Raw genomic sequence first — 23,345 nt, 5'->3', positions numbered from 1 at the left:
AAGGGACATAATCCAGCTCTCTTTATCAGCTATGTTGACTCTGCAAGGCTAATAGGAGTAATAAAACCAATAAAACTTTTTTGACACTCAAGTGAACAGAATACACAGAGGAAGAAGATCCATTTTTACACAGTCATTTTTCAGAGCAGACTCATCCTTTAAACAGTACTTTTTGTTGACTATAGTAATTTGTGTTTGTCATAATAACGTTACTCATACTTACTCTTGGTCCAACTCCTCCAATAGGTCCAATTGGTCCTTCTTCTCCCTGAAAAAAAAATCAGAACTTGGAATAAGTTTTTTGATACTGCATTTAGTTTTAAAACCTGCAAAGGACTATGTTCACTTATACTAAAATCTTAAACTTGCATGGTGAATGGACATATATAGAGATCTTTACTGCTAGGATCTAGGTTTGCACTATACAGGAAAGGGTCTAAAACTGACCTCATCTCAGCCACTATCTGTCACAAATCCATGTTTTACAAAACCATCAAACACAATCTGTTTAAGAAAAGCCCACAAACAGAGCTGGTAAAAATTTTTCACCATTTTTGACCAGCTATACTGAGAAGACAATGGGGTTTCACAGATTTATCTGAGGGTCTAATTTGGCATAGATAAGCATTTGTCTCTCATGGAGTCTAGTACTCTGACAGGACTTTGTCTTGCTCTGCATGGTCGCCACATAGCTATGGTTTGATTCCTACGCAAGCAGAACAGTTCTGCCAGGATCTCTCTTGCCTCTTCAAGCAGATGGGAATGAGTGTGAGATCAAAAATAAATTGAAAACTTCTTTTTATCATCCCAGCTGCCAAGAGTACAGGAGAAGAAAGAGGAGACATTACAGTGTTACCAAGAGTCTCAAAATAATCATACACGATCGTGTATTGTAATGGTAGGCTTTTGAGGCTACTGCATCACGTTATGATGTTAAATCAAGATTCTGTATCATAATGCCAAGTCATGATGTCATGCTGTGATTATTTGATGGTTTGGTGATCCCACTTAACATGAAAGTGTTTCTCCAGCTCTTGGAGGCAGAGGTGCTCTACCTGGAGGAGAACATGTCAGTCTGAATGGAGGAAATGTGGTCTGCATTTTACATGGCTTCTGATTAAACTGATTGTTTTTTGTCACTGTTAGTCTTAAAAGCACTCATGATAACTCATTAAGTCAGCTACATAGAGCTCTTGAGCTCTACCATCAGACTCATTACCTGATTTACTGTATTTTTTAAAATCTATATTTACCAGCTATCTCAACAGCACAGAATAGCATACGGAGTTGGATTTAATACATACATATTTTATGCTAATTAATTAAGAATCCTTGATTAATAAGTTTATAGGATGCAATCCTGGCCCCACTGATGTCAATGGGAGTTTTGCCATTGAATTCAATGGGGCTAGGATTTCACTCAATATTCTTATTCAATATTATTATTTTAAAAAACCCACCACTGTTTAATTCTGGATTCTACATGCAACATTCTGGGCCAACACTGCTTAGACACTCCACACAGCTGCTGAAATAAATCTTATAATGAACACACAATACTGTAAAATAACTAAAAATTTCCCAAAACGGAAACTTGAAATCCTGCATGGCAACACTGCCCATCCTGAAGCAATGTTTTCTTATAGAAAAAAATTGAGTCAGATTTTTTAAAAAATGTAACTTGTTGACTGGACTCTGTTTCCATCCTACCTCGATTCCTTTTGGGCCTGGGGCCCCCGGAGGCCCTCGATCACCTAGAAGTCCCTAAATAACAAGACAATCAAAATGAGATTTTATATCAATCAATAAGCCTATTTGCCTGGTTTCTTTCCTCTTACAATCCTGCAGTGAATGAGAGGCTGAAAGCTGAGGAAGGAGACATCATTATCTGCTATTGTCCATTGACCTTAGAAAGCCAAGAGAAAAGCTGCCCTAATTTTAACAATGGCTGGAATGCTACAGTATCTAATAAAAGTTTAGCTATATTGACATTTCTAAGATTTAGACTATTTTCATTTATCCTTTGAACAAGGAGAAGGATCAAAGTAACTAGTGCTCACAAGAGAACAGTTTGTTTTTGTTACGTAACATTAGTTTGAATTTGATGGGCTGCTTAAAGAGGAACTGAGAAATCCCCTGTAAATCCAGGGTTTAGATAATCATCAGCCTAATATTTGGTGATAATGAAAACTGATTTATATAAAAACTATTCTTCTCGCCACCAAACTCCTCATTCTATGCAGTTATTTCCCAAAGTCCAACACAATACCACTTACACTACCAAAGCAGATCAGTAAATCAACCTTTACTTATTCTTCGGTGGGATTACGATTGCTTTCAGAACACAGGCATTATGGAAATAGCTGTACAAAGTTTAGACTTTTACTTTTTTACCCAGCTGCTAGCCACTTCTAAGCATTTACTCTGAAGGCAGTTAGCCATGATTGAATTTGTAACAAAATCTTGTTCAGTAGCATAAGTCAGAACAAAACAAAACTAAACTCTGCTGTGTGTGTGAATCAGCACTACTTTGGCAAGGGGGATATCCTGTCATATCTCTAAACTTTATTTTCAGTGTTGTCCTGATAACTTAATTTTCAGTGTGGAAAATAACTTTGGAGACTGACGTCCTCCACTTATCCACACAAGAGGTACACCCTGGTAGTGGCATCACATACAACCTTCCCACGCTGTCAAACCTATGTACCCAAATTCTGATCAGTTAGAGAGAGAGTTTACAAAGATTCTACTCTTAGCCAATATGTTGAGAATGCCTACCGAGATGTCAAATGTAATGCTGGCATTTGTTCTATGGATTGGGAAGTGATCTGAGGGTATCAATTCATTCAGAACTGCTGCCAGATAGTAAAGATATTCAGCCATTACAAACCTTGACAGGATTATATCCAGTGTCCTAGAAGTGAAGGACATATTCCACTGCCAACCCTGAGTCATCACATCCTCTTACAGCAACATTTGTAAAACTCCACTACTCAGACAGAGGATCTAATGGTGTTTCAAAGACCTTGGTTATCCAAGTTATAATGGAAGTAGCTGGAATAAGCACTCAACCCGGCTATATGACCAAAAAGATCTAAGTAAATATATTATTATTTATGAGCGAAGCCAAGCTTACTTATATCAGATAAAGCAATGAGAACAAAACATCATCTCTTATGAAAGAGATCATTAGCCTCTAAAGCAATATTGGATGGAAAAGCTCCAACTCTAAGCCTTATTAAATTTATGAAATTTAGACTGAAGATGCATACATTTGTCCAGCAGCGTCCTGCCTGCCTGCTTTCTTAGCACACAAAGCAACGCTTCATAGAAAATGTATCGGGCCACCTCAAAATACTGAGTCTTCTTAAAGTTCCCATCATTTGATTTTATCTGGAATAAAATATGATGGAGAACTGCTGCTGGAGAGCATCTCACTGGCAAAAGCAACAGCAAGACACTTAGTCACATTCCATAAATAATACTGATCTTTAGTTGGTGAAGAAAAGTATTTCCTTAGCAAACAGAACTGTTATTTTACTATGCAATAGCAATACATTAACAAATGTTAAGCTTTTCAGTATCATTTAAATTCATGCAATGGTGCAAATATTAGCAAATTTCTTAGCTACTGTGTGTGTTCCTAGACAGCACTTACTCAAATTTATAAAGAACATTCCAGACTTTAAAGCTGAAAATTAACTGCAGTTTCCATACCCTCACTCTGAGGTTTCACGCAACGAACAGAAAATGAAGGTAGCCTTTAGAGATGTGCCAAAATGTCTGGAAAGAATTCAAGGAGTCAGCAAATGGAGGTACCATGTATTTCCCATGTGTTCGGAACTTTCCATTTGACCCTCCCTTACAGGATGAATAGAACTCTTAATAACCATGTATATGAGGTATGCTACGCAAACAAAACATCAGTGAGCAGAGGAAGGAAGCTCGCAGCTATTTCCATGGTACAACATGTATTGCTAGAGAAAGCATTATGATATTTATATAGTGAGCATGTCTGCCTTACTTTTTACTCTGGCTCTTGTAACATGCAGCCAAAAGTATTTGCAAGAGTAACACAACGAACAAACAACAAAAAGATATTTCAGAACTTCCCAAACTAAAACACTCCTCTTTTTTTATTAGTTATTATGCAAGTGCTCATTTTTATGAACGTTGGATCAAAATCAAACACCTTCTAAGATATTGCTTCCAAGATGAATAATGTGCTATGGACCAAACTACGTAATGTATCTTTTGTGCATTATTCTAGGAGTTCATATTTGTTAATTACTGTAGTAATTTGGATAAAATGGCCATTCCCAAAGTTCTACTGGTCTTCTGAGACAGGTATATCATGCTTGCATATCTTACACTCTATCATGATGGCTGGTTTCTCTCACGCTAAAATATAAAGACTATGCCACCTTCCTGGCAGTTAGTGCAGATTTTATCTCTGAAGAAGCATAGAAAAGAAGAATGAGGAAAAGAGCAGCTAGGTGAAAACAGTGTTCCAAAAATAAAGACTGAAGGAGACTCTTCAAAACTGCAGTGAACGCAAGACCACTGGGAATCCTAAAGGCAAATATTTCCAGTTTCATGTAGCCCTGCTCTCTCGGTATTAGGAGCTGTGCAAAGGCTATTCCAGTTTAGTAACACTGCATCTTCAATGTAAGTGACCAGTTCTCTTTGATTAGACCTGGCTGTCCAAGCTTTTTGTCCTTGAGAGCCAATGTGCTGGAGAGACCACAATGTTTTGTATAGTTATGGAATTCTTGCTGTATTAAATGAACTTTGGAATCTTAAATACTGTGGGCTACCTATTAGCATTTCTGCAGGGATTTGAATGAATGGAGATAGACTAGTATTGTATCTCTGAAACCTAAGTATACTACTAATAGAGCAAATTAACGTTAGCTTTGAATTACATATACAGGGGAATAATATATATTACATCACTAAGAAGGGTTTTTGAGCTCATTTACACTATTAATGCATTAGGGTGGCTATTTAAACTGAATCTGTAGTTCTAGATCTAATTTAATCCCACTTGTCTCATGTCCACTAATGCATAGGCCTGAAGTCTCATGGAAAGGTTTTAGGTGCCCTGCCAATTCATTAATCTTACAAAAACATAATAATGACCACTCAGTAGTATTTATATTAAACAAGCATAAATGGTAACAAATTAACTCAGCCAGCCAACAAATCAGAGCAAAAGAAAAGCTCCTCTCTAGACACCTGTGCCTCTGGAAACACATCATCGACCTTTCTCCCAAAGCATATAAAATGGCTTTTGCAGCATGCCTAGAAAGTTGTTATGTTTGGGCTGTTTGGATCAAGACTATTTACACATTTGAGAGATGTGGGAGGCAAGTGAGAGTCTGAGGTTGACCAGGTTTGCAGCAGTTGGAATGACTATTAGATCTGAATGAGGGGCTAAAAGAAGATGGCGTTTGATTTTGTATAATTCTTACTGTTTATTAGGATGTCAGGGTTTAAAGGATATTATGGCCAACCCTGGCACAGATGAGACTCAAGCATACAAAACGTAAGCAAAGGGCTGAAGCAATGAACGGTAATAGAGATTTAGGTAGCATTTGCATAGAAACTATACACAAGCTCACATGTTTAAAAGTGGATGGCTAAAGGGCTAGAAAAACAACAATGTAACTCCACTGTCTAAAACAGAGTTAAGCTTTATGTACATAGGAAAGTTGAACAAATATAACCTAATGAGTGAATTTAAACACGTACAGTCAAACTAGTACAAACTGCTGTGTGGGCACTCTTATTCTGGTTTAAGAATGGCTTGTTTCGGTTTAGCAAAAAGTCAACTGGGGACAGGTTTAAGCTAAATTGAAGTAAAATCATTCTTAAACCAAAATAAGAGTGTCCATACAGAGGTTGCATCAGTTTAACTACACTGGAGTAAAAACAAATTTAAGCTACACCAGTGCAAATTTCTTATGTAGACAAGGACTGTCTCCTGACTATGAGAGGCAAGTCATGCTCAATTCACAGTTCTTTGCTAATATCCTAGGGTGCAGTGTGACACCTATTCCCAGTCCCTGTTTTTAACCCAAGAACCTTCTCTTTGTATTATCTCACTCTCAGTGCACTAATGACGTTGCGATAAGGCTCTGTAAGTTCTTACCTTTGGACCTTCAGGGCCATTTAGTCCAGGTATACCAATATCTCCTGGAAAACCCTAAGGAGGAGAAGATAGGCAAGCTGTTTATAGCATAGGAATGTTTCCGTTGTACAAAGTAAAAAAATGTACTTGTTGTTTTGAATCTGTTTGTTCATTTTAGAAAAGTAAAAAACCTGAATTGCAGAAATCAAGACATGGATTTGTTTTACAATATCCAAAAAATTTTGAAGTCCAATAAGCTCTCTTGAAAGGACTTGGCTGAGTGATAGACTTTAAACAGCCTTCATTAAACTCAATTTGCCAGATGTCCGTATAGCTTTTATTTGTCTTTAACACTTTTGTCTATTTGACAAGGTTTATTATTAAATAGACCCAGTCTTGATCCCACTGAAATCCACAATGGAACCTTGCTCCATCAGTAATGAATGTAAAAAAATTGCTTGAACCCCAGCACCTAATTGCTTGAGCCCCAGACCTCTTTCATTACAAATTAAGCACTGGGCACCACTACACAGGAGCTGTCCAACAGCCTTTGGGAAATGAGGCTGTGGCGTCTAATGCCAGCATTGCTTGACAGATCCCCTGAAACCTGATTGCGGGCCCCAGGGGCCTCAGACCCCTGGTTGAGAACCACCGATTTAGACAATGAATTCATAGTTGTAGAACAAAAAAATGGTTTATACTATTTTACAAGAGGTCTTTATACAGAGATGTTTTTTGACATTTTGTATGAAAGTCACACAAAGGGCAGGAAAGTCCGATATAAATTTCCCAGAGCCGCCTTAACTCTGCTCCATTTTACAAAGGAAATGAACAACAAGTCTTTTAAACAAAACTTGTGAGCTCTTTTCGGCTTTAAAGTAGAACTGCAGGAACGTGTTCCGCAGGAGATTAAAAACTGGCTGCAATCTGATAGACACAAATGTTGTCCATGGACTCTTTTACCATTTAAAGTCCTGACTGATAAGATATAAAGGTGATGAGGGGTGTGATACAGAAACCTAGATGAGCAGACAGAGTTTAATTTATGAAATCTGATGAGATTGTAGTTCACACCACTGTGGCTGCAGGACAGCAATGTTAATGGTATTCACTGAATTCTCAGCTGATCATTCCATTAAGAACAAACTAGGCCCAAGCCAACTTAACTTTTTAAAATTGAGCAAGATCAGACTTTTTCACACTGGTATTGCCATCTGTTCTCAAGCTAGCAACTGCTGCTAGCACTGTGACACTGATATTCTATTCAGCACAAGATGCACTTATTCGTCTGTCAAAACATTATTTGATTTTATTGTTCCATTACTTTTCAAATTTTACCAAACTTGGCTCAGCTGAAAAGTAAGTATGATTAATGTTGCAGAAAATGGGTGGCACTGATCAGCCTCTACCCTGAATAAAATACCTATTATTTCATTATAAAATTGGTATGCCTGACTCTCACAAAGATCTCCTTAACCCTTACCACAGGTCATTTGGTTCTAAAGACAAATAGGATAATTTGTGAGTAGGAAAATCAAATATCTACAAATGAAAAGTAAGAGCATCTTGTAGGCATCTTTCTAACATTAGTGAATGAACTACACATGCTCACAACAGCTTTTAAAAATATCCACAGCTTTATTTGCAATACTAAATTATTTCAGAGATGGAGACAGCACTGCTCTCTGTTATTATTTATGTCTAAATGCATGTCAACATTGAATTTTTGAACATTTTTTAGTTTCCCCAAGTACAAAAGAAACCTATGAAAAAAGTCCTAAGAGTCGAAAAATGTTTTCCCATCACCTAATGTTCCTCCAAATCAAGTAACTCAAAATACACCAGTGGTTTTTATTAATCTTTCTGAAAATTATTCAGTATTAGCTGAGACTAAGCTATTAAATTTCAACCCCAAAGGTAAATTACCAAATTCATTCTAAAGCCTCTGCTTTAGAATGAAAGTGACATCTCATTCTTAAACACATTACTGCTACTGTAATATTATAACAAAAGAGAATGAAATATATAGTACTGCTAGTCTTAGATATTGGGGGTTTCATGTGTTTACTTTTCACAAAATGCTTTTAAATGAACTCAATCTGTGATGTTCACTTTTGTAACAAACCAGAAGTAAATGAGTAAAATAAATCAGAAATCTAAAACATATGTTTGAGAATTATTGATGTAACCAGTTTGTGACCCAGCTGGTTCTATGACCTTTAAAGAAACCTCTAAACTTTTAGCACTTGGATGCCGAGGGGCATGAGAACAAGCCCATTAGCCAGAGTGACTGCCCGATTTACAATGAACTTTCAAAACAGACGTTTCTGTACCAATCCTAACTCTGTACACTCTAATCTATACTAAAACATCAACATTATTGTTCCCCTTCAAAATGGAGAAATGTTACTAGTATAGTTGTGCAACAACACTAACATGCCTCAGATGGCACATATTTTAGACATATGTGATAAATGCACTCTAATTGCATATTTAAAATATATCATTTATATCACTCCAGATTTTTAAATGGTTCAGGTTAGAATCTAAAAAGCACATGATTACTCACTATATTAAACTAATTGGGTCAATGCAACAATAGCTGCTATTTCACCTTTTCATGCCCTAAAAGTTGCTGAATATAGAAGGATTTGAGAATTTAAAATGTAGTTCTTTATATCTCTCTAACTAAAAGGGGTTGGGGGTCTCAAAGGCATGAATGGATGGTAACTGCTGACATGAATACAATTTCCTTTAGGTGATAAGCAGCTCAGAAAATGCTGTGTTAACAAGGAACTGGAAGAGCCACATTCCTTTTAGAAGCATTCTTACTTTTTTTTGTGCAGAAATCCTTCTCATTTATTTATTTACTTGGGCATGTACAAATGCTTCTAAGATAAATTCTAAAAGCTCTATGATTAAACTGTAAGTGTAGACAAGAGGAAACTGAAGTCAGTATCGGTTCAGCTAAAACAACCCTTGAAACTGTGCTATTTCCAAATGTCAACAAGGTGTGTGATATGCCCAGGCACTAGGGTGATGGACACATTAGGAATACATATAGTAACAATAATGGTACATCCAAATATTCACATATCTTCATTTTTATTTTAAAAATAATTTCTTCTGTACTACAAAGTCTCCTTTTTAATCTTCTTCTGCTGAACACAATCTATAAGGAAAACACAGATACTATGACAGTCCTGGAAGACTGTTTTGAAGGAGTTTTGAAATTAATGACATGGTATACTAATGTAGCAGTAGGAAAGTGGTTAAATAATATTTATGACCAGTTTATCAGTAAGAACCTAAATGCCTAATCTACACAAGTGTTGAGAAAACCTAATCCCACAAAAATCTGCAACGAATCTTAGAGCTGCATCTTGAAATACTTAGTAAATCTTCACATTTTCAACAATGGGAGTTTTGATGAGTAAAGACTTCAGTATTAGACCCTATGGACTGGTGCTAGGGAAACTATTTGAAGAAGCAGATGAAATTCAGTGAGATTCCTGACTTAGAACTGTAAGAAATTATCACATAAAAGGATGCACAGATTGGCTCATCAAGATATAGAGACTTATCTACTTTTGTTATGCTAAATAGGTACCTTGGTATGGGTCTTTGAATTCAAATGACAGTGGATCCAGTACTGTAATATTATAGGAATCTAAAATCAGTAAAATGTCTTCATTTCATTACATAACATGGTAATTAGCTCTTTAATTTCTAATTTGGTTTACTATTTTGATGGAGAGGAACAAACAGCATTGCTATTCATCAACACAAAACAGGACCAAGTTGAAGCAAAAGAAATGAACAAGGCTGGAACTCAAATTGTCTTGACAATACTGTTTTCACTCCAAACTCTGAGCAATGTAACTGCGCTCAATATACTCCTACCTTCAGAATTTCCATTTGCCAAGAGTTATTCAGGAGTCCACCCTCCCATGTCCACTCCCAGAATAAAAAAAATATTTTTTTTAAAACACAACTGATAATCTAGGAAGCATAAGTGTAATTTCCAGATGAAATTCTTGAGTGCAAAATATTAGCAGATATTTTAAAACTTCCTAGGGAAATGTAAAAAGTAGACTATCTAGACTCTGCCAATAGCCAGAAGCCAAACAGCTGGTAGGTTACAGAGTATTTCTGAAATTCTGTAACAACCAAAGAGTGTTGGACCCCTCCCATCTTAGACACATGAGGCCTGGGAAAGAATACAATTAGGTGGATTACTGATTTAGATGGAATTCCATGAGCACTGTAGGTAAAATTTTTGGAGAAAGTCCTGAGAGTCATTTTATCAGGGAAGAAGACTGTAGTGGGGATTCTGCCATTAGGGCCTGGATTTCTCCTACTCACCTTGTAGAGGTAATGACCACTGAGAAAGAAGCTTTCACAGAGAGATGTAGAAGGGAGCATGATGGCTTAGGTTTAAATGCCCCGTAAGTACAGGAAGTACTAGGTTAAGGTCCCAAGAAGAAATAGGACTTTAATGGGTGTCTTCTCAACCCCTTTATGAATCTCAGAACAGTCTGATGAGAGAAGACCAATTGGTCACTGACAGGTAGATGATGCTGAAACTCCCAACAGGTGAGTTCTCCCCGAGCTCAAAGAAACATTAAATCATTTCACTTTTAGCAGGTAACCCAGAATTATAGGAATGACCTCGACTTCCTCCCCAGTAGGAGAATCTTGTTCACTCCACGAAGTAAGTATATCTAGTGGAGTCTTCTCTGCTGTTGATCAAAATAACTCTGAATGGAGAAGAGCAGGCACATAGAAGGCAAGACTTCCATCCAGGAGCCAGACCTTAAAATGGGGAGACATGAGCCTCTTCAAACTCAAGATACTACACAGTGGACTGGACTTACACTTGGGGAAGCCAGATCCCTGTAGCCATGATGACCTGCGTACAACCATGGCTGTTGCCATTGTGTCAGAAATGATGTTAACCACATCAAGGGCTGTCTGGAGAGTCGCTTTTCCTATAAGCTGTCCCTCTGTGATTAAGGTCACAAATTCTTCTCAGGAATCAGCCAGAATTTTACTGGTGAATGCAGCAATTTTCTCACAGAGACTAAAATGGCATCTTGACAGTAGGACTTGATAATTCAGAAGAGAGAATTGTGAGCTGGCTGAGGAGTAGTATTTCCTGTCAAATAAATCTAACTTTTCTGGCCATTTCTCCTTTGGTGTTTTGTTTTGTCTAGCTTTTTTAATAGCTGCCATCACTGCTGGAGATGATGGGACAAGGTGGGTATAGAAATATGCAGAACCCTTGGATGGAACCTGATATTTTCTATCCACCTTGCAAGAGGTGGGGGACACCATTGCTGGGGTCTGCCATACCACTTGTGCAAGGTCCATTATGGCCTCCTTATGGGTAAGGCTATTTTCACAGGGGAGGTAGGTGGCAGGATGTCAACCAATTTATGTGCGGACTCCTGGGCCTTTTCCATGGATATGTGCAATGCCTCCATTATTGTCTTTAAAAAGTCTTGAAACTCTTTGAAATCATCAAGTTAGGGACCCACTGCCAGGACAACTGCCTCATCTGATGAGGAATATGATAAGGTTCCCACTAGAGATGGCTCAAGCTGTGTGGGAGCCTCTTCTTCTGATTCCTCCGCTGGAAGCAGGGAGGGCTGTGGTGATGTCATGGCCATTGTGGCTGTGGATGCTGTGAGTACATAAAGTCTATTCACATAGTTGCAAGCTTCACAAGATGACCAAGGACTCCAGTATGGCCATATGTGGGTGGGATAGGGTCCTGATGGCCATGGTTGTGGAAACCAGAGGATTTGAGAGTGGTGAGAGTCCCAGTACCCACCTCTGGAGTGGTCCCTGTTGCTCCTGGAAGAGATCAAGGACCGTGGCAGAGAGGCCAGAGCAGAGAAGGTGAATTGCTAATCCATCTCTTCTGACATTAATGAAGAATCAGAGGAGTAGAAATATATGGGATCCACAGGCAGGGTCAAGGGTCTTGGTGTCATTTAAGGTGATGGCGATGGAGACTGCTATTGCCTGTGGGTCCAGTGCCATTAGGGAAATGAAAATCCTGGCTCATGAACAATTGTGAACTCCCTAAATGCTATGAATCCCATTGTGCCATTGTGGGGAATTCAAGCCACCCGATGCTGGAAACTCTGCTGGTGCTGATGCTGGGGCTGAGCACTGTGATGCTAAACTCTGTGACATAGGTAAGACTGTAGACTCCATCAGTGATATTGTCAGTGCTGAGTCCCTCACAAGGACTGGTCCCTCACAAGCACCCTTGTGAACCTCAAGCAGCCTAGTTGGGGACCTGCCCATAGAAGTTCATGCACTCTGGGATTTATCTGAGAGCTTCTTCTCTCCCGTAGAATGCTTTAAGTGGATGAGGATGCTTTACGTGGATGAGGATGCTCTCCAGCACCAGGTCTCACACAGGGCAGTGAGGATGGCCAGGATTCAAGGCAGATTCCATAGATCTATAAAGCAGAAATACCTTAAGTCTTGCCTCTCTGTCTTTGCGTGTTCTGGAAGTAAAAGACTTACAAATGGTGCCCTTCCCAGGAATGTGGACTCTCCAAGAGAGTAGAGGCATTTCAGGTGTCCATCACTGGCATAGCACCTTCACACAAAGGGATGTTCTTAAAGCCCACTGACCTCATTGAAGCCATTATAGAAAAAATAAAGTTCTTTTTGCATTTTTTTTACACCAATGGACCAAAAAAAAAATCAACTGCATTAACAAACAAACTGTCCTAACTGGCTGGCTAAGTACACAACTATGACTGGGTTGTACAGGGTGGTCATCTATGGAACAGATCTCTGATGTGCTGTCTTGATAGAAAGAGATGGCTGAGAGGAACTAATGGTGGTAGGCACACACCACCCTTATGTATGATGAGAAACATCAGGATGCTGGCACACTGCACATATACTGATGACCAAAAAGTCTCAGCTCTTGAGTCCATGGGGTGCATGCATGCCAATAGTGGAACGTGCATATGGACAATCACTCAAAGGAGACTATGCATTTGTCCAGAGTAGTTGCATTGAAGCCAACACACTTACTTTGGATTTATGCTGGAGTAACTGACAGCAGAATCATGTCTAATATATATAAATATTATAATATGAATGTATTAAGTACTTATAGTAACACTAACTTGCACGCATTGTACATACTGTATTTATGACTCAGGTATATATTTAAGAACATAAGAACGGGGTCAGACCAAAGGTGCATCTAGCCCAGTATCCTGTCCTCTGACAGTAGCCAAAGCCAGGTGTCCCAGAGGGAATGAATGAACAGGTAATCATCAAATGATTCATGCTGTCACCCATTCCCAGCCAAAAGCCAAATAACTAAAAATATTGCGTTTGCAAAATATATATGATTTAATATTATTATGAGAAGATTAACTTTTGCATGATCAGATTTTGTCTTTCATCATGTAGCCTTAATTTTATCAGAACAGGTTTCTTTTTCATTTAAGTTTCCTTTAAAAAGCAAAAACTTAAATAAATTGATGACTGTTGTAATTTCTGTGGGCCCATCCAAGGGTCTGACTACACTTCCAGCTCTGGGAGCCATTTCTACTCGGAACAGTCATACCTGTGCTAGCTTTGCTTGAGCTACCATTCTAAAAATAGAGTGTAGCAGTGGTAGCACAAGTGGCTGGAAGGACTAACTGCACCGAGTACATCTCCATCCTTGATGTACTCAGCATGGCTACCTCCTCTTCCCACCATGGCTCTGTTTTTAGCACACTAGCTCAGGTACGTCCGCTTGATCTGGGAATTATATCCCCAGCTTGATGTGTTGACACCCTAAACTTTGAACTTGACTCCTCATTGAGATGGAAGGGGTTTGTGAGGACTGCTGCTGATTAGCTCAGTTCATTTTTCTGCAAAGCTGGTTAATATGGAAAGCAGCATATGTGAAAAAAATTGAAATTCAGGCACCGTTCCTGCAATGAGTTCCACACTGGCAGAACCCTGCACCAGCAAAGAGCCCCTCTAATGCCAATGGAGATCCAGGCAGGAATCTGCCCAATTGGAGCTCATTGCAGGGCCAACCTTTGGGCACTACAGTCTTCACAATTTTCCACCAGCAGTCCTTAGTCCCATCATACCTGCCTGGGTCCTGGTGCAATGCAAGACAACAAAGGGAGCAAATCTTTATGAGACTGCTGAAATTTTTGCAAACACCAAATGAACATCCTCAAAAATGATTTTTTTCAGTTGAATACAATGCTTTGATTTAGGTGAACATTTAGGGTGAGATTTGCTAAAAGCATTCAGTGTTGGCGCAACTCAGCTCCTACAGGGAAGCATTTAGGCCAATGACAAGTGTTTTTGAAAATCTCACTCGTAACATCTTATCAGTCAGCAAGTTACCTCAACTAAATGCAATCACATATTTACAGGTACATTTGAATGAAGCAATGAGTTAGCGATTTATGGAAGATATCTTTGAGAGCACTTGAAATTGCTTTGTCAAGCTAATTTCAAATTTCTTATGGTATTCAAATCATATTTGCCAAAAAGGATATCTGTTTACAACAGTGGCCACTCTAATTGTGGAAATCAGAGTTATGATTTTGTATCCTCAGATAATAATGGCACAGTTTATTTGCTGTTTATAATTATGTCTGTAGAGGGAAGATTTAATCTGAAATTTATTTTTTCTCTAAAGGATTTTAGAAATGTCAGTATTCCCACAGTCACAAGCTTTCTTCTCTGCCATTTGTAAAACTGTGTGCCCTATGCGTAATGTGCTGAGTAGGAAAGTAATAGATATATATATATTTTAATATGGCCACCTCTGTGCAGGAAAAATCCACTCGAAGTTCAGTGGCAACATTTTTTTTAAAGGCAGCAGCAATACATTAATTTTTCCTATCAAAAATCCCAACTTTGGAAGAGGTGGGAGAAGGATTCTTAACACAGTACAAATTGCAAGACATAAGATAATTGCAACTTGCCAGGAACAAACAAAAAGGGAGGGGAAACATCAAGTAAGACAATAGAGTCTGCTGCAGGCACTTTGATTAACTGCCAGTTGAAAAGAAGCTGAGCATGATTTGTCCTTGTATAAACTTGCAACCAAGCCATGTTCAGTGTCAGTTCAGCTCTAAACATCAATGGTTCTATTTTGTGGTGTAGGAAGGTCATTGTCTATTTCAAGTGGTATGCAGCTTGCTTCGAAACCACTTGGAGCACTTGTGTGTGGATGCAAGGCAAGTTGCAATCATTGCACTGGAAACCAATAATACTTAGCATAAGAAATTTCTCAGTCTAAACAAGGCCTTAGACCAAAGGGCTCAACTAGGATTTCTGAAATGGAGCTGGACACAGTGTGGTCTTGTATGTGTGTGCAGTTAAACCATTTTCATAACTTATTTAACTGCATCTGTTGTCATCAACAGGCAAATTTCTTAGTAACAGACAAAGCTTAAGACTCTTTCTGATTCCAACAGTTCTATACACCAAATAGGATTTATAATATTGACATAAATAAAATTAACTTAAATTTGATAAATTTCAATAAAAGCTATCACACCATCAGGTGAAACCCTGTCAGAAAAGTTCACTGGCTGACCTCCCCCCTTAAAAAGTGTCCAATTTTAAACTCATTTTGGGCAGCCTTGAAAAATATGACTCTCAACTTCCCCCTATGGAAAAATTCCTAAGAGGAATGGGAAACTGTGTTCAACAATACAATATGGGAGACTAACAACTTTTATAGTAAGATCTTGAACAAATGTTAATGGACTTCCACTAGGCTTAAAACAGCCAACCTTAAATAGATAGAGGCATATTCTCTCTCTATTCAATATTCTCTGATTATAGGACAAAAGAGCTTTCAGATAAATGTGCTCTCATCTCAGAGACTTCATAGGCTGGATGATGGCAATCAATTACTTATCTTTCTGAAATACTGGAAAAATCTCAAGCCTTCCTTTCCACAGAGAAGCCAAAATAATTTTCCTCCACACTTGTGGAGAAAATGATCCTTTCAGGAAGGGCCAACTTAGCCTTATTTCATGGCAACTTTTGTAAGTTGTAATGTTCCCGTACTTGAAAAGCTTTTGACTAGGTGAGGCTTGACTTCATCTCCCATGATGCAGCATGGTCTCCTCTCAGGTTCAATCACCCAGGTGCATCATAAGAATCTCACAACCATGGCACATCATGTGAAATAGAGGAGAATGGGGGCATAAGACACCTGAATTACAACTCCCACAAGGCAGACAGAAAGAGAAACAGAACATTTTCACATTAACGAACAGTGATTTTGGGGAACTTTGCATTTTACAAAAAACAAAAACACAGACCCAACCACTACAAATGTTTTGACCTTTTGTTCTCATTTGGGATGAAAACAAATATCAAATATTGGAATTTCTTATGGGATAGAAATTTCAATTTTTGACCACCCCTAGTTTGTGTATTTTAAGTTCCCAGGACTAGGTTCTAAAGGCCAAATCCTAAGGCCCCTTTTCAGTATTCATTCATTGTTTATTCAGGCAAACTCCTATTGAAATAAATTAAAGTTTGCCTGGGTAAAGGCTGAATATAAACTGAGTAATGACATCACAATTTGACTCTATAATTGTGAATTCTGAACATTAGGAGATGGACTGTTCTTAGCTACTGAACTTCATTGTCCGTGTAAACTCAAAATATCATGTGATGAGACGAAACGTGCATTGAAGACAACCCTTTCTCCCTTTTAGAGCTAACGATTCAAAGCAGCCAGTGATTCACTTGCAAAAGATTTGGATTTTGTTACTGTTTGCTATTATGCTAATGTGCCCCTTTTCTTTGTAATTCTATAGCGCCGAGGATAAAACGTATAGCAGCTGACTCCCATATGTGTACCTTCCTGAGAGAATAAGTTAACAAGTTCAGACCAAAATAATACAAAAATGAAATAAAGGTCTAGTGAAGATAATGACTAATGCTCCCTTTGCTCCAGATGAAATCTATTTGTGATACTTGATGCAGATCTTAAGCCACATCTGAAGGAAACAATAAACTCTGCTTTAAGAGCCTATTTTGGGGATTAATTAAAATAGACTCATGGCACAAGATTCACCTTCAAATAAAATCTTATGAATGCATTTGGAAACTTCTTAAAATTCATTTTAATTTCATGCATGTTAAGACATCTCACCTATTTAATCCTGTTATAACTGTTATGCAAAATGTGCGTTAAAACACTGCTATACAAAGGCTTGTAATTAGTTTTGTGAATAAAATAAATGTCTAGAAAAGGGCACTTTTACTTGAACCATTTTAAGAGACAGAAGAGGCTGGACAATATGTCAGCTCTTCAATGGCTCAAAAAAACTCAGTATGGTAAAGGGCCTGCTAAAAATATCTTCTGCTCTCTTAGCAGCAAATACCCTGCAGTGGATCCTGGTTCAGTGGAAGCATACCCAGAAGAAACGTTGGTCTGATACTGCTCAATCCCCAGACTGAAAAAATACACTCCCTAGCCAAGGGTCATGGAGCCACTCAGAAAATGAATGAATAGAAGACCGTCTATTCCCGCCCCCCACGCTTGTCTCTTATCCTCAGGAACTTTAAGCCACCCACTCATGGCCCTGAAGCAATCAGGAGTTACTAAAATTCTAATCTGAAGTAACTCTGTTGCACAGCTGAAGAGGAAAGACAGATTTGGTGAGTTATTTGAGGCTGGACTGCATATCAAAAGAAAAAATCTGCGTGTGTGTGTGTGTGTGAGGCCTAGTGGGCCTATTCCTGCTCTTGCATATATCAGAATAAATATTGACTTCAGTGGAGGAATTGCCTGATTTGCAGCAGTTTACATGAGAGAAGAATCAGGGACTGTACAGGGGCACCAGAACAATTTGTACAGTAGGGAAGCTGAGAGCCATTGAACCAAACCATGAACCCTGTATATGATGGAAACCACTTTAAGCCAGCCACAACCCCAGCACATCTAGTTCCAGCCCCTCTGGGCCTGTACCACCCCAACTGCTATATCTCACATCTGTTCCCGCTGTGGTTTGAGTTTGAGGATAGACGTGTTCAGAAATCTCAACCAACCATTGTTGTGAATAAGAGCAGAGACCAGTGTGGGCTGGAACCAGTCTTTATAGGACCTCTTAGAGACTATGTCTACACTATAGCTGGGAGGTATGTTTCTCAGGGCAGGTAGACAGATTCATGCTGACTCTGCTCAAGAATGTATGCTAAAAATAGCAGCATGGATGTTGCTGCATAGGCGACAGCTTGGGCTAGCTACCTCAGTCCAAGGCCATCCAACCCCCTGGGTCTGAGCTCAGGCAGCTAGCTCATGCCACTGCCTGTGCTGCAATGTCCACACTGCTATTTGCAAACTTGAGAGGAGCAAGCACGAATCTGTCTGCCAGCACTGGGAATCATACCTCCCAGGTGTAGTATAAACACACTGTTTGGGGAGGGGGCATGACATGTTTCACCACTCCAATAATGCAGCGCAAGCAGTGCAAGCGCTCCTCCTTAACATGCCAGCTAGCTTTCTTTGAAGCTTTGAGCAGAAATGCTATCTGAGATGTACTGACAGGGCATAGCAGAGAAACCTGCACTGCTACTCTCCATACTGTATGTTTATGGTCTAGTTACATCAAAATAAAACTTGCCAGGGAATTCAGGTCACTTTTAAAAACAAAAATAAGATGGGGAAAATAAAACACAAGCCTCATTTTGAAGCAGGGCTTTTTTTATTTTTTTTTGCCTTCTACTAGAGAACCTTTGGCATTCACATTCCTCTAAAGATGGCAGAATACAGCTGTTCGGCCCTTATTTGCATCTCATATTTCACCATATGGTGACCATGTTATAAGTGTTCATAGTACAGACAAAGCTCATTTTATCTCATGTCAACCTGACCAGCATAAGAAAGGCTAAGGGATGCATAACTTTGGAGTGTTAAACGTGGTATTTGTTCAGTCATATTTTCAAAGACAAACACTTGGTCATTCTACAGCAGAAGTTCTCAGACTTTTGTACTGGTGACCCCTTTCACACAGCAAGCCTCTGAGTGCAGACCTCCCTTTATACATTAAAAACACTTTTTTATATATCTAATGCCATTATAAATGCTGGAAGCCAAGTAGGGTTTGGGGTGGAGGTGACAGCTTGCAACCCCCCATGTAATAACTGCATGACCCCCTGAGAGGTCCCAACCCCCAGTTTGAGAACCCCTGGTCTACAGTTTTGTTTACATAACAAGACAGACAGAGATTTTCTTCTGAGAGCTCTGTTCCCCCAAGCAACAGGAAATGCTAAATTTTTTTCAGGCAGGAAATGCTTGCTTTCTTGGTGACTAATCCCATTAACAATGTGTCTAGAGCATGACGTGGTATACAATATCATGCAGGTATGCATTCTTTTGCATCAAAAGAACTAGTACTGTCACGAGAGGAACTCAAATCCATGACATACGCTATTAATGACATTATACTGAACAAACCAATTCCCTTCTTTAAACAACATCAATCAGGTTCAAAAAAGATTATATTTTTTGCAATATGCATTTTCCCCCACTTTCAGGTGAGATTTCCTTGAACATCACTATGTAAAAAAGAGCAGCTTCCTACCCCAACAGATCTGGTCCCTCTGTATTCCTATGTGCTTAAGTGATAAACTTTGTACCACTTTTAAATCCTCTTAAAACTGCAAACCCAAGACAGCTATGGGAGGTTGGTTTTATGCTACCTTGCAAATCCTCTACAGATTTAAAAAAATTATCCAAATGCAGGGCCAGATTCTATCTGTATTCACATCTGCACAACTCCACTGAAAACAAGACTTGCATGGGCGTAACTGAAGGCAGAATTTGGTCTACAGAATTTTTACTACTGGCGATATAGCATGAACCAGAAAGAATCTAACTGAACGTGCAGATTTTAGGCTCACTTTGCAGGACTGGCAATTAGAAAAACAACTTTTTCTTGTAAACTCAAGTACTCAACAAGTTTGTCCTGGAGTCATTGAGAGAGATGGTCAACATGGAACCTCACAATGCAATTTTTAGAGTTACTTTTCAGGGATAACCTCATTTTAAAGAAATGAAAGGGTAAAAGAGCCTTCAAGTATAAAATGCAGACTTTTATACCAGGTTAGTAAGGATATTTTAACTAAAATCAAACTTCTGAGGAATCTATTTACACATAATTCCAGTGGTCTAGAAAGGTCGAATGAAGCAAACGTTAAAGCCTTATCATTTCCCCATAAACTATTAAAGTGAGGAAGACTGTGTCCCCATATAATACATGATTGAAATTCTACTTATATCTTTGCTACTTTTAGAGAGTTATTTTTAATACAGATACACACAATGTGCTATTGTGATTCTCTAAGGTGACACCATTAGGTGTTTTATCATATTAGGTTTTGTATTAACAATTTAAAAGGAAAACACTAATATTAATTTAAAACGTTAAATATATTATAGGCAGAGCAGGTACTATCACCTGTTAAGGTTGCCTGATATCCCCATTATAAAATCCTGTTTTCAATTGTTTATAATTTTGCTGAATTTTAGCTATCCAGGCTGACATTCTAGATGCCACATGGCCTCAAGTGTTGATTGTTTGTTTGTTTTTTAATTTCAGCAAAAACGATTCAGCTGTTTCTGAGAAGGAGACTAGTGAAAAATACATTGCTTTGCCCATGTTAAAAAGTCCTGGTGACTTTTTCTTTGAAAAGCCCACTCCACATTGGTTTGAAGCAGAGAGCTGACATTGGTAGGGGTGGGACCTTGTGTCAGGGAAGTGCATTTTGACATACCTGTGAAAATCTGCCCAAATTCAGCCTGCTTATAATTCTTTGAAAAATTGCTTGCTCATCACTTTTAGTAGCTAAAATCTCTTAAGGTTCCCTCTTTACCGTGCAAGCTTGAGGCTCTTACAGCTCCTACCATTAACCAGAATGTTCATGTGCTACCTCCACAGAGTAACTGAGTGTGCTCCATCCCTTCATGGTTCCTATATTTGACCTTTACTTCAATGGGCCTGCTCATGTGAATGAGCTACTAATATGCACAAGTGTTTGCAGGATCAGGTCTCATATTAGGGCTGGAAGATAGTGCTATCTGAGATGCTGCAGTTATGTAAAAACTGAAATCTGTTGGAAAAAGTTAGCTGCTTAAGAAAATAATCTGAATTGTTGCTTTCTTCTGTCCAGAAAATGGCATGGCTTTCCTGTGTAGTCTGAAACATCCAGTCTACATGTTGTGACTCAAGACGCAAATGCCAAAAACACCCAGATGTAATATCTCAAAGATTTAGCTGGATTCCATGTAAACTTCCAGAATATGAAGCAGTTCTAAATCAACTGCTATGCCAAAGTTAAAATTTTAACAATATATGGTATCCAGACTGTCCAATGTATATGCTTTGCAGTCCTCTCAACTACATGTGCTCTGCCCCAAGAGAAAAACATAAATATACAGCCAGTCTTGAAAAAATTTGAACATAAACATGCTGCAGAGTTCATATATGGAAATATGGATTTAAGAATCACACGTGCTTCATCCTAGCTGCAATGCACAACTGGAATCAACTGAGAACTGATCATGGCTATGCATTAGAATGGTGCACACCCAGCAGCATTCAAGGAACAATGTATGTTAATCCTGTGTATTAAGGTTATTGTCCAACAGCACCTTATCATATAAAAAAACCTGAACTAATCCATTTTTAAAGGACATGATTGAAAACCACTTTTTAGCCTAAGACTAAACCTCTGAACTGACCAACCACAAGTTTGCCTTCTAATTTTTGTTGTGTATTCAAAGCACAATTAACATTAAATATTTCATTTACATCTTTCAAGCAATTTCTTACCTCAGGCCCAGGAGGACCAGATGGTCCCCGGAGTCCCGGATCTCCAATTTTTCCCTAAAAAAAATCCAAAAATTGTAACTTAGATAGCAAATTAAAACTTTACAAGCAGTAGATTTGTATTGGTTTTTGAAAGCACTTAAAAACATCAAAATATCAAATAAAATGCTTAGCTGAATTTTCAGTTAAATAGGATTAATTTTTATACAGCTTCTTTCTCTATTTAATTAAGTCTAGTTATCCATTACTGGAATTTTTAATGAGTCCCTCTTGCAGCTGCAATAATAAAAACATAAGTCATTTATAGATATTTAATTTTGATATAATTCCTACCACCACTCATTATTAAATATGTATGTGAGTATTCATATAATGAAAAAATATTTCTTATACCTGTGTGCATATTATACATACACAAGAATATGAGGGTTACAAAACTAAGTTCATATAGTAGCCACTGGTAGCAGGATCTGGTCCAACTACATATCTTGGTGGTTCCGCTATACAAGATTTACTTACACACAAATTTTTAAAATTGCATGACCTTATTTTTCTAAATCTTGATCTCCTTTTCCCCATTTCTTTCCCTCTGTTTGCTGCTGCTGCTGAATGAGGTGTGTCTAAAATTTAGGGCCTTCATCCTATAAACGTGTTTAATGTCACTGAGGTTTGCAAAGTTAAGCATGTGTTTGCTTCCAATACTTTAATTTAACAAAGTACTTAAACATCTGGTTATTTTAAGTTATTCAGCAAAGGGCATAAGCACATGCTTAACTTTACATTTAATGGGACTACCCTCACTGCATAAAGTTAAGCATGTGTGACCAAGACTCTAGATTATGAGTTCCCCAAGGTAAGGAAAAGTGGCCTTTTTGTTTTTTTTTATTGCTCTGTAAATTGCCTACCGCATTATGGGTGTTAAATAGCAATAGCATCATCATGATTCAAACTGTGCATAGGAAAGCTCCAACTCCTCTGACAAGTTCTAGTAACATATTAAGTGGGCTGGTTGTGTTTGCCACTATGAATTATACAGAAAGTCAGTCTGGTCATGGGGAAAAAAGAGCAGAAGTCTCAAATTTTTGGTAAGGAGAATTCCAAGACCCAACAGTTGCATTATTACAATCAAAATATCCTTTATTCTACTGCTGAAATCATTTTAAGTGCTCTCCAGTACCAGCCACTGCAGTTCTGTGGCATCAGCAGTGCAAAAAGGCAGGTAAAAGACTGGCAATACTACATCCTCTTCAGCGCTGCTTCCTTGTTACAGTGTCTTCTATGGCAGAAGGAGCAGCATTATGGCAGAGTTGTCAAAAAGCAATTCACAAGCACACAGGCTTAATCATAAGCCAACA

The 23,345-nt window shown here is 38.4% G+C and overlaps 1 protein-coding gene across 1 annotated transcript in view; it reads right to left on the bottom strand.

Annotated features, from left to right (window-relative positions):
• Positions 1-23,345, bottom strand: part of COL24A1 (collagen type XXIV alpha 1 chain) — a 253,533-nt gene that overhangs the window by 116,901 nt on the left and 113,287 nt on the right. The window contains exons 19-22 of the mRNA XM_030572150.1: positions 21,994-22,047; positions 6,155-6,208; positions 1,711-1,764; positions 224-268 (exon numbers count right to left, since the gene is read on the bottom strand). Of these exons, the coding sequence (XP_030428010.1) occupies positions 224-268; positions 1,711-1,764; positions 6,155-6,208; positions 21,994-22,047 (207 nt within the window). The remainder of the gene's footprint in view (positions 1-223; positions 269-1,710; positions 1,765-6,154; positions 6,209-21,993; positions 22,048-23,345) is intronic.

The sequence above is a fragment of the Gopherus evgoodei genome, chromosome 8 (assembly GCF_007399415.2).
Source record: "Gopherus evgoodei ecotype Sinaloan lineage chromosome 8, rGopEvg1_v1.p, whole genome shotgun sequence".
Lineage (NCBI taxonomy): Eukaryota > Metazoa > Chordata > Testudines > Testudinidae > Gopherus > Gopherus evgoodei.
The sequence above is the reverse complement of the archived record's forward strand: the minus strand, read 5'-3'. Positions and strand labels throughout refer to the sequence as shown.